Below are 13188 nucleotides of genomic sequence, written 5' to 3' on the forward strand. Positions count from 1 at the left end.
AGTGACTAAGCCGAAAAGAAGGTCTGGTGGTCCCCCCATTTCAATAGAATGATCCTCATCTAAGTGGAGATAAGGGAGGAGGGAAAGGAAGAGGAAGAGTACTCATTTTGGCAGCTTGGGGGTCTGAGATATCTGGGTACCTGGATATTGGTGTTGTTATTATCAACATATTATTAGTATTTATATCAATTTTTATAATAATATTATATAACAAATATAATAATGTAATAAAATATATTTATATAATATTCACACAGAATATCTATCAATTATATAATATTTCTATATAATATCAATGTATTAATAGAACAATGTATTAATATAATATGTTAATATATTAGTTATATTAACTATACTTTATTATTTATTATATTGGGGGTTAATTATTAACCAGAGATGGCAAAATAACAATAAACTACTCTAATAGTGTAGATGACACAGCATTGTAATCCTTGTTTTACACAGAGATAGATTGATCCATGCTTGAAGGTAGAAAAGAATGAGGGGGTAGAGAGGAGTAGTACCATGCCAGGTAGAAAGGTAACCAATCAAACCTGAATATTGGGGGGAGGAGAAGAGCTGCCAGTATGTATCCAGCTTGCATCATCCTAGGTAAACTTTCAAGTGCAACATCAAATCCTAATTCTAAGATCTGAAGCAAAATGCAAATAAAAAATATTCCCAGAAATAGCATATTCAGACATGGAATGAAGTAAGCAAAACTGATATAAAGGAAAGCAAAAACAACATTGAATAACACCAGAATTACAATTAATTATGACTTCAGAAAAAGGAGCCAATCTGAATGAAGCATGGTCTCCCAGGCTCTTGGTAGAGAAGCAAATGACACAGGAGTAGATTGGGGCATACTTTTAAAGAAATAGATCAGTATGCTCTTGTTATAAAGAAATGAGTTTTACCAGAGGATGGGGAGAGCTACGAAAATATAAAACACAAACAATAAAAATAGAAAAAGAAAGCCACAAAATATAAACTATAAATGTCACTGGAAAGCGGCAAAAATTTTTTTAAAAAGAATCAACAAAACACAAAAAGAAAAAAAAAGTCATTCAGAAGCACCAATAGATAGCACATTATGTACTAAAGTTAGACACCATCTAAATTTGATAGCCAAAATACCTAAACAGAGCTACTGGGATTCTATTTAGAAAATCACAAGGTACTGAGGAAAATAAAGGCAGATAGTAAATAAAAAAACAATAATTCAATTTATCCTTTCCTCTTTAGAAAAAAAATTACTACCTTATATGGAGAACATGGCCATTGAAATGGATTGGGCTAAATTCAATATGGGGACTCTTCTAATAGCTTGAGCTGCTATATATCCCAGGTAATTCAATTACCTCTTTGCTGAGAGACACTTAAAAGTACATAAATACATTAAGATTCAGTCAGGTAAATGTGCCTGTTACTGAGAAGCCTCAAATCAAAAAGTTAGCACATCTGACAGAAAACTCAACATCATCCTTTCATTAATGGGGGCTGCCATCAATTATTTTCCCAGTCACTTCCCCCGCTTCCCCATCCAGTCAATACTCCCTACAAGTCTATTATTGCTCTATCTTCCTTTCCAAATCTAAGTCTACTACCCCAATCCAGAGTCCACCTCGTGCCTAGGCTACTTTCTGGCTGGTTTTCCTGCCCCATTCCTTACAAAAATGGTACCTTCTCCCACCCCCAACCCATCCTGAACATTGCCACAAAATTAATTTTCCAATTTTATGTCACTACCCTGATGAAAAATTTTCTTTGTCCCCATCCCATTTCAGGATAAAACTCCTGTTCAGTTAGTCTCACTATTCAAGGGCTTCTTCCATCTGGTGGCAATCTATTTTTTCCAAATTGATCAAAGAGGTATTGACCTACAAAAAAACAAACAAACAAACAAAAAAAACAACTCTCACAAGGTCCTGGGCTGGAATCCCAGATCTGCTTCCTAAACTCTATTTCACCTTATCAAAGTGACTTTCCTCTGCCTGGACTGTTTCTTTAGTTATAAAATAATGAAGCTGACCTAGATGATTTCCCAATCTCTTCCAGTTCCACATACATGACCCTGTGACATAGTTCTATGGTATCATCTCATGGTACTCTCCAATAAGCATCTTTGACAAGTGGTCCACTCACTATGCTCATTCCCACACCGCCATATATATTTTTTTAATTTTTCCAACCAGCAACAAATGCCCTTCACACCTATACCAATCCTATCTTCAAGGCTCAGATGAGGAATTATTCCATCTTTGAACCTTTCCTTCCAACCACCGCTCCAGGGCAGTAGTCTCCTCTCCCTCTCCCCCCACCCCCTGTCCCCAACTCCTTATGGTCCAGACTCTTCCACGCTCACTATCCATAGGATTCATTTAGCACTTAATCAACGCTCTCACTCGGCTAATCTTTGCTACTGGACTACAGCACCTGTGCCTCATCTTATCAGCTGCAAGCTACCCAAAGGCAAAAACCAGGGGTCACCCTACGCCGGGGACCCCAGTGTGAGGACAGTGATCCATCCCAGATAGCAGGTGCTCCAAAAATCCTTGTTTAATGAATAAATAATGAGAAAGGGCAGAGAGGAAAGGCCTCTAAATGCTAGCTGCTTATTATTATTGGTGACCTATCACCAGAATAATATGAATATTCCATGAATAATCATAGGCACTTGAAACTGCTGGACTAGAAAGAAAATGAAAACCTAGAAGGACTACATGATGAAACCTGCTTAGAGACCACTACAGAATAAAAAGGTGATCTTCCTGGCAGTTAGTTCTCACACCGGCAATTAAAATCACTGGTTTTGTTTGGGAAAATAAATCATCTAGAGTCAATTCTCAATTATCCATGCTAACCGATGTGATTCATATGAAGCTTTCTAAGGTATTGATTAATGGAGCCCTTTTAAAGATGCAGGGCAGCTCTTAGATCTCACATATCCCCAACATGTCCTGCTAAAGTTCTCCAAGGCTCCCTTTGGACCTCGGATTTAATGAAATATACAGCAATGAAATCTGTGAAACTTGAAACAAGGGTCTAGCAAATATGGTTTGATGGAAAAGTGACCTGCATATAGCAGAAGGACCTCTACCCATCCCAGGGAGCTCAGTCACTCTCTCTGATCTTCAACTTTTATTTGTTTTTTCCCCGCTTCTTTTAATAGTGAAAAAAGCAGAACCACAAGAAGGCTCACAATAACTACATAAATGAAGACAACTTTAAAGGGCAACAAACAAGCTCAGAATCAAATCAATGATACCAATTTATTAAAGTTCAACAAAATGTTTTTCCTTCCTTTTAACAGATTCCTCCCTCAGTTTTTTTGTTTGATAATCTCATTTTTTGTTCTGGGTTGTCCTGTTTCACTTAATTCTTTTTTTTTTTTGCACATAATACTTTTATGTACATGAGAAAATGAGGCTAAAATAGGAGTTTGGTAAGATCTGAAAGGATATTGATCTTGAAACAAACTTTAGGAATATTTTAATATGGAAATAGGTTTTGAACAATGATACATGTAAAACCCAGTGGAATTGCTCATTAGCTATGGGAGGGGGGAAGGAGGTGGGGAGAGAAGGAACATGAATCATATAACCATGGAAAAATATTCTAGATCAAATCAATCAACAAATAAATAAATGAGCAAATAGGCAAATGAATAGATGTTTAAGGGTGACAATTAAAAACTAAAGTATGTTTTAACATTTTTATCTTATCACTAAATTCTTTCTTTGCTATCTCCCTTCTATACTAAATTACAAATTTCTTCACGGGAGTAGTTGAATATTGCATTTTTCTTTTTTTCCCTTTTTTTCCTATTTATTTGGTTTTTTCCCCATGGTTACATGATTCATGTTGTCTCTCTCCCCTCTTCCTTCCCCACTCCCAGAGTTGAATTCCACTGGGTTATACATGTATTATCACTCAAAACTTATTTCCACATTTATTTATTTTTGTATGAATATTGTATTTTTCAAACACAAAGCCTGATGATCAACTGATCCCAATGAGGTATGTCCCTTGAAAGCAGAGTTCCTAGCATTTGTTTTTGTTCCTTTGTTGTGTCTAACAGGGAGGACCCAAGAAGGTACCCAGTCAACTCTGGTTTAACATAAAAAGAGTAGGAATTGGGCTTTCTCCAGGTTAAGCAGACAGCTTAAAGTTGATTCTTTGGATAAATGCCACCACTGAATAATTAGCCATGTTGGGGTTAGCCAAGGTGGTGGGTTCAATTTGCTAAACTACATGGTATCTTCTTGTTGTTTTTTTTTTCACAATACCTCAATTCAAACTTTCCACTTAAAAAATATTTTCATCCCAGTAAAAGCAAGTATTCTACAAGCACCCAATTTAAATAGAGAAACAGTTTATATGGAGAAGGAATGATGTATAATAATGAGAAAAAAACCTACATAGAAGCAACTCTTGTCATTTGGAGAAGTGAAGAAAGAAGAACTGAATTAGATTCGTTAGGGTAACTAAGGGAACCAGCTTCATGTTTTAAGGTCTCTAGTTCACCTACCTTTCAGTTCCCATACTGTCGCCTTTCTGCCACAGCACAAAATAAAAGGCATATGTGTACTATGTGAAATTTGGGCTATACTTTATATTCCCAGAGGGATGAAACAAAAATCAAGTTGGAAAATTTCTTACAGATTAATGACAACTCTTGAGTTTCTAAAAACCAATGAATGCCCCAGGAAATAGAAGCAATGAGAAGTTTATGAGCCCTGGTTCATTCCAAATCACTTGTCCGCCATCTTTAAAAACCTAAAAGTTAGAGGGCAGCTAGATGACTCAGTGGATGGAGAGTCAAGCCTAGAGACAGGAGGTCCTGGGTTCAAAATTGGTCTCAGACCCTTCCTAGATGTAGGATCCTGGACAAGTCAATTAAACCCCATTGTCTAGTGTTATATTCTTACTGTTCTTCTGTCTTGGAACTAATACATAGTATTGATTTTAAAATATTCCCAAATTTCCTGTTTTAAAGAAAAAAATTTTTATTTTGATTTACTAATTTGAAGGGGGGGAAAGCCTATCAGTAAAAGGGTCCACAACAAAAAAGGTCATAAATAATCCAAATTTGCCTTAAGATTCTAAGGGCAGCAAGATGGTTAAGTGGTTGGGTCCTGGAGTCAGGAAAACCTGAGTTCAAATCCAACCTCAGACATTTACTAGCTGTGTGAATCATTTAACCTAAGCCGAGGTCTCTAGTGATCCTATTTCCTGTTCCTCAACTTTGGAATTCCATTTCCTAAGCTTTCCATGCCCTGGTAAAACCATCCCCCATACCTGGAATGATCTCAGTCCAAATCTCATCCTCTTAAAATCTCTGCTTCTCTTTCAGGCTCAGCTCACACTCCTTTACAAAGTCTTTCTTGACACCCCCCTTCTCCAAGTCTCTAATACTACTTCCCCCTAGCATACTCCAGAAATCATTCTGTACTTATTTTATTTATTTTTTTCTATTGACTTCTACATGTACAAGTTTCTCCCTTCTTGACAGTGAGGTCCTTCTAAGACAGAACAGTTTCTATATCATCTTTGTAACCCAGCACCTAGGACAGAGCTCTCTGCCCATAGTGGGGGCTAAATTATAGACTATAAACACCTAGAAAATAAGAATTTGTCTCATTTGCGCATGGGTATCCCCATCCCCTAATCAGCCCAGGGTAGGCTCTTCATAATACTTTGACTATCTAACTCAGGCATCTTTTGAAGGAAGTTTTGCAAAGCTGTAATGCAGAAACTCGAGCTAATATTCCTATAATCCGAAGGGGTTGGTTGGATAGTTCTGCTATGCCTAAGCAGTTCTGAATTCCACGCTGCTGCAAAAATGGAATTTCTGGGCAAAATAGCATATGACAGAACCTTCATTATACAGATTAAAGTCCTTATCTGGTTCCAACACAAGATCATTAAAACGCACACAAGCTCATGAGATGAGGCCAGTAATAAATGGAAGCTGTTAGACCGATGCTATCTCACTTTCTTCTTAATCTTATTTATGGAGTCATTCATTTTTTTTTCCATATAAGAAAAAAAACCACTTCTTTATTCAATACTGTTTCCCATGCATACCAAAGCAAACACGAATCAGAGAACCAAGGTTATCCAAATAGAATCACGGCAAGGGTGTTTGCATCAATTTACCAGGCAAGAAAGACTATCTGGTTCTCTGATCTCAGAGCCCGGGCGCCATTTTTAGCATGCTGCTGTTCCATCATTGCCTTCTAAACTTTATGAAATCACACCTCAGCTGTTCGATGCTTGGCGAATGCCTTCTCGCTACAAAACTATGGGAGAACTTAAAAGATTATAAAAGATAGACTTCATGAAGATGAAAGATGAGCATCCTATGGAGCCAATGTATGTGAAGCAGATAAGACACATTCTGCCCATGGCTGGGGCTCAATAGGTCATTCCCCAACCAATGGGTTTGTAGACTGAAATGGTGGAAGGAAGCAGAAAATGGACCATCCACCATACATTATTCCTTGGTAAACAAAAATTTAAAGGAATGATCCAATCTAAGAAGCATTTATTAAGGACAATCTACTATGTGGAGGGCACTAACTAGGTCCTAGGCACATAAATATAAAAGTGAGACATTTAAGCAATGAACAGCCTTTTTCCTCAAAAGTTCTCAAAGGCTTTTTTTGTGTCGTGGATCCTTGTGGAAAATTTAACATTAATCTGTACCCTTTTTTGGCTCTCAGAGGAAATCTTTTGAATTTAAAGTAAAAAAAAAAAAACAAAAACAAAAACTTCTGGACCTCTGAACAGTATCTCTGAAATGATGGATGGAATCATCCATCTTCTGATCTACCATGCTAGGAGATATGAGAGTCATTCTTTTTTTTTTAAATTTAATTTAATTTAATTTTTTATTGATTAAGAATTTACTTTTTATTTATTATTTTATTTAAGAATTTTATACAACTGCTTGAACGCATGGGTCGGGGTGGACATGATTGAGGGTGTGGACTCGAAACTACCACACCAATGCAACCACCAACAATTTGGAAATAGGTCTTGATCAAGGACACATGACAAAACCAATGGAAATGTGCGTCGGCCATGGGTGGGGGGAGAGCGGGGGGTGAAGGGGAAAGTAGGAGCATGAATCATGTAACCATGTTAAAAATGATTATTAATAAATGTTAAAAAAAGAATTTTATTAATTCAGAATAAAAAATTAAGAAAATTTTTCCATGGTTACATGATTCATTTTCTTTCCCTCCCCTATTCCCACCCTCCTCCCATAGCCAACGAGCAATTCCACTGGGTTTTACATGTATCATTGATCGAGATCTATTTACATATTATTAATATTTGCACTAGGGTGATTACTTATAGTCTACATCCCCAATCATATCCCCATCGAACCATGTGATCAAGAAGTTGTTTTTCTTTTATGTTTCTATTCCCACAGTTCTTTCTCTGGATGTGGATGATGTTCTTTCTCAAAAGTCCCTCAGAATTGTCCTGGGTCATTGCATTGCTGCTAGTACAGAAGTCTGTTACATTAGATTTTACCACAGTGTATCAGTCTCTGTGTACAATGTTCTTCTGGCTCTGCTCCTTTCACTCTGCATCAATTCCTGGAGGTCTTTCCATTTCACATGGAATCCCTCCAGTTCTTTATTCCTTTGAGCACAATAGTATTCCATCCCCAACAGATACCACAATTTGTTCAGCCATTCACCAATCAAGGGTCATCCCCTCATTTTCTAGTTTTTTGCCACTACAATGTGCGAGTCATTCTTAAAGACCAAGTGAGTGGTGACTGCTGGCATCCAGAAAACCCACCTCTTGTCTGGACCTGGGTGAGAGTTCTATGCTATCTACCCCCAGAGATAGAATTGCTGGAGTCAGAATGCAGAGGAAAGCATACAATTGTTTATTTGGGTTTATGATTTGGGGTTTGGGTTTTATAAGATTATTCACTTTCAAAAATAAACAATAGGAGGTAAAAGTCCTCCAAATCAGAGGGACTCATGAAAGGGACATCATAAAGAGCACCAGTTAGAGTTGGGGAGGGGAAGTAGGATCTCCTTGCCTTGGAATCAAGGGCAGAGGAGGCTGCTAAGAGAAGATGGTGCCTTTTCTTTCTCTGGTCTGCTTTTTTATTATTTAATAATCATAGATTAAGATATGATTGCTGGTGCCTTTTCTTTCTCTGGTCTGTTTTTTTTAATTATTATTTAATAAATAATTATAGATTAAGATATGATTTCCAGAGGATTTTTATCAAACACCCTCCCTTTTCGTGTCTGAGGGAAGCGTATGGATCTCTCCTCAAAATAATGTTTTTAAATCACTGATCTTTAGTTGAGAAAGAAATGTCATTCTTCCCCATGAAATCTATACATAAAACCCTTTGGGGGCCCATGTAGAGGGATCACAACAGGGAAATCTGTTTAAATTTTTGTCTTTGTTTCGACAACACCTAGCAAGCACATAATAAAAGCTTGTTGCCTTGCTTCTTAATTGCTAGACTGCAAGATTCATGATTATTCGAGAAAGAGAGAAGCATTAAACCACTCAGGGACTCTGATCCTGCTACTGCCACTTAAGAATGGTGTCATTCTGGACAAGTTCCTTTAAATTCTCTGGCCTCAGTGTTCTCATCTTACAGAATGTAAGCTCTCCGGGGGATGGACTGTAGAAAGACAGACACATGCGCTAGAGGCGGAGCATAAAATAATGGCCAAAACATTTTGAAATTACATAAATTGGAATAAAGAAAAAAATTAAATGCCTGCACCCTTTGATCCAGGAATTTCACTTTAGGCACCTGCCAAGGTAGTGAATGATAAAAACAAAGCCAGAATGTTCAGAGCAACCCATTTGTCAGAGAAAAAAATGAGAAACCCAGTAGATACCCAATGGTTGGGGAATGGCTTAGGAAACTGAATGAGTCACCTCCAATGCAAGAACACAAGGATGGGCAGGATGTGTCATGCCACCCAGGCTACCCATCTTTCAACTCATGGCCTTTGCATAAGCCTTGTTCCATCTTCTCCCCTCTGCTTCCTAAAATCTACCTAGTTTCCCATAAAAACTACTTTGCTTTTATCTTACAAGAACTTACTTTGTATCCCCCAATAAAAATTAAGCTTCCAGAGGGCAGGAACTCGAATTTTTGTCTGTCTCCAGTACAGAATAGGCACTTAAGTGCTTGTGCTTTGCCAGATATGATTGTTACACTTTAATTACATCTTCTCTGCTCAAATTCAAGAGTGGATGGATACAAAAACTTTAACTAGAGCCTGCTTTGGGGACAGATGTTTTATAATGGCTCAGCAAGCCCATCACAGCCTAAACTTTGAAAGAAATCCTTTCAGTTGTTTATAGAAAGTGCAAATGTATTTATTTCTAATTGAATTGTGACACCCTACTCTGAACTAGGGTTCTGACTGGCAAACTACCAACAAGGCCTTTCATCTCCTCCCTTTGGCCAGAAAGACTCATGATGAGGGTGTTCGGGTACCCCAAAACCTGGAAGGATGATCTCTTGCCTCTCAAGCAAGGAGTGACTTCTTTAACAGGGCAACTGAAAAACAATGCAAGCGAGATTTAAAAATCAGTTTCTACACAGAAGGAAAACGTTTGATTTTTTTCACTTGTTTATATGGGTATTGGATGAGGGTTTTTGGCATTTAAAAGATTATTGCAAAAATGAATAATATGGAAATAGGTATTGAGTGATAACACATGTGTAACTCAGGGGAATTACTTGTCAGCTCTGGGAAGACGGAAGGAAAAGGGGAGAGAAACACATGAATCATGCAACCATGAGAAAATACTTAAATAAAAAATAAATAATTAAAGATCAGTTTCTATGAAGGTTGCTACATAAGGGAAGATGCAGTTCAAAATCACAGTTGAAAGATGAAAAGCTTATTTTTTTGTGTGTCTTCTGGCTGCATAGGTATCACTTGTGGGATGAGTTTCCTTAGAATTTCAGAGGCTCCTTGTCTAGCATGGAACCTACTTAAAAAGGAGAGGGGAGGGGGAGAAATGGAGAAAAGAGGGGAAAAGAGCCAGTGTTTAAAAGGAAGTAGGACTTCCCCTTTCAAAGTTCTGATCTCAGAGGAAGATAGGGTGAGAAAACTTTCACTGACATTATGAAGCAAGTCTTTGGAGTTGCAGAAAAGGTGTATTTATAATCAGGAAATAAAATTCACTTGAATGCCATGGCAGAATCTCAATGTGGCAGCATGTATCCATCCCTGGACTTGGAAATGCAAGTTTCCTCCTTTCTATGTTTTTTTTCTTCCAATAGTCCCCCTGGGGCTACAACTGTAAATATTTATATTTTTGTGGGTTGTTTTTTTAAGTATCTGGAAAGCTCCTTTTGAAATCAAAATAGGATGATAAAAAAGGAGGACTCTGGGTTCTGAGGTTTATTGAACAAAGTCCTCTCCTTCTGGGAAGCTGACAGGATAATAGGTTCCTGACTTCTCTTTAAATGTTAATTCCCTTGCCTATTTCTCCAAGGGAAGTTAAAAACCCATTTAAGGTACCTACAGAACAGCTGTGGGGAAGGCTGTGGCGGGGTTACCTCCTGACACAAAAGGGGTGACACCAATTTTGTCCAGACCCAGAAACACAAACAAGAGGCCCATTTATGGAGGTGCCTGTTCTCATTAGGTCCCCGAAGCCTGCGTGCCTCGTAGAGCATCTCTTTGGCTGCTTCTTTCCAGGAACAGATGGATTTCGGCAAGATCCTGCAATCGGACCCAGTGAACATAAACTGCTTTCTTGCTGGCATTTTCCAGAGCACATGTGGCACTCATTGGGAAGCAAATCATGGGAGGAGAAGAGCATTTGTAAATTAACCGACCACCAGGTCTGTTTTCTCTCAGAGGAAAATAGAGAATCTGAAGCAAAGGCAAAATGTGGATTCTCTAGGACTCAGGGGCCTGAAATTTCTTGGATTGTAAAGACAAAAGAACTTTCCTAAACACTGAAAACTCGAGCACTCCTCCCCATCCCTCCATATTAAATTGTCCAATTCAAATTTTGTTTACTGACATCAAAATATTTGGATTTATCTTGCAGCAAGGATATCAAAACTAAATAGAGGGGGCAGCAGGGTAGCTCAGTGAGTTCAAGGAGGGGCAGCTCAGTGGATTGAGAGCCAGGCCTAGAGATGGGAGGTCCTAGGTTCAAATCCGGCCTCAGACACTTCCCAGCTGTGTGACCCTGGGCAAGTCACTTGACCCCCATTGCCTACCCTTACCACTCTTCTGCCTTGGAGCCAATACTTGGTATTGATTCTAGGACAGAAGGCATGGGTTTTTTAAAAAAAATAGGGCTGCTAAAGCTTACATAAGACTGCCTGTAAGCTGCAAATTGACCTAGAAAACCACAAATTAATTCTATGTTTTATTGTATTTTTGTTGCTGTTGTTAAACATTTGCTGATTACATCTTAATCTGATTTGGGTCATGAGTTTGCCACTTAAAGCTTAAAACCTCTATATTCTAAGTACTTACTAAAACCAATAAATAAAAGACAACTTTTAAAGCTCACTTTTATTTCAGGACCTATGATGATTGGCATTTTGGAAATGACCAGAAAACCTTCAGTGGCTCCCATCCTTCCCCAAAATAAATAAAGACTCTCTTGACTTCCCTGCAAAAATAGCTGCTAGAATTTATATTTAGCTTGGGTACTTATCTGTGTTATCTTCCACCTTAATGGTCAAGCCAGTACATTTTAATGGTGAAAACCCTTCAAAACTCCAGGCCTTAAATGGGCCTGACAGATTAGGAAAATAGTTATTTTCCCTATCTCTTATTTTTTGGGCAGACAGTACATTTTTCCCATTCTATGTCATTTTCAAAATGACACAGTTTTTGCAGTAATAATGCAGCTGTTTCACAAGGAAAACATAAAGGAAAGCAGAGGAGCTTGTCTGATTGGGGGAGGTTAGAGAAGAAAAGGTATTTTCTTAAGTTGTAAGCAGCTACTCTCACCCCCACATTCTTCTCAACTATGCCGCCAAACCCCACTATAGCAAGCCCAGCTAGTGGAAGGGGATGCTGCTTTATCCGCTGTGCCTGCTTCATTTCCCAGGTTATTTCAACAATTAAATAAGGCAATACACTTAGGAGCCAAGGTCTATATGCACAGAGAAGATTCTTAGTGTTAAAGACCCCAAAATGAAATAAAATAAGCTCCTTTACTCAAGTTTTGGCATTGTATGGACCAATTTAGAATTGAAGGAGTCCCCTAGAGGTCATCCATTCCAAAGGCTTCATTTTACAGTAGTAAACCGAGAGGCAAAGAGGTCTGGTGAGGTCCAGAGATGGCCAAAGACACCCACCAGGTAGCAGCTAGATTCCACTGGATTCCACTCTGGGATTTCTGGCTTCCCATTCATTCGTTCTTGTTCTCTCTCTCTCTCTCCCCTGCCTCAAAAAAATTCCAAATCTGAAACAAGTTCCCAGAAGGCAGTTTATACGTGTGATGCCTGTTACACAGAGATCATATGTAAGCTGAATTCCAGAATTCAAATTTTAGTCTTGTGGGGAAGGTGCAAAGATTAAGCAGCTGAACTTCAGGGGCACTGCTAAAAACATTCTGGGAAATTGCCCTGTGTGTGAGATCCTGAACAATACTGGAGGATGGTTCCTCCATGGATAGTTTTAAATATAATGATTTTTTTAAAATTATACTTTATTCCTTTGGGATTATTAGTAATACAAAAAAAATTTGACTTGGGGAGCAGGGAGAGAAATTCTGCTTATGGTGAGTTTTGCTGCAAAACTTATAAAAATCACTTTTGAGAACATTGACTGTTAATACAGAGATGGTCTGCTAACAGGACAACTTTACCCAACACCACACGGAATTCACCAGAATTTGATCCACAGTCCTCACTGGAGAGACCAGACTCTTTCTCTCTGCTCCGAGGAGAGCCGGATGACAGCTTGGGTGGCACAATGGGGAGAAAGCTGGACTTATCTGTGTGACTTGGACCAAAAAGCCAGTTCCCCTTCTTGGACCCATTTTCTCAGCTATAAAATGAGGACATCTATTGTCAGGCAGGAGCGCTACTCTACGTCCCCTTCCAAATCCTGATTTTTGCTTCCCCCCTATGATATCCAAAACAGGAAATTTCCACTAGGGAAGGGGTTGCCATCTTTTTGTATGACAGGT

General features: G+C 38.5%; 1 protein-coding gene across 1 annotated transcript in view; it reads right to left on the reverse strand.

Annotated features, from left to right (window-relative positions):
• KIT (KIT proto-oncogene, receptor tyrosine kinase) overlaps positions 1 to 10792 on the reverse strand; it is a 56590-nt gene extending 45798 nt beyond the window's left edge. The window contains exon 1 of the mRNA XM_044681728.1: positions 10583 to 10792. Within this exon, the coding sequence (XP_044537663.1) occupies positions 10583 to 10792 (210 nt within the window). The remainder of the gene's footprint in view (positions 1 to 10582) is intronic.
• Positions 10793 to 13188: the final 2396 nt, after the last annotated feature.

The sequence above is a fragment of the Gracilinanus agilis genome, chromosome 6, assembly GCF_016433145.1.
Source record: "Gracilinanus agilis isolate LMUSP501 chromosome 6, AgileGrace, whole genome shotgun sequence".
Lineage (NCBI taxonomy): Eukaryota > Metazoa > Chordata > Mammalia > Didelphimorphia > Didelphidae > Gracilinanus > Gracilinanus agilis.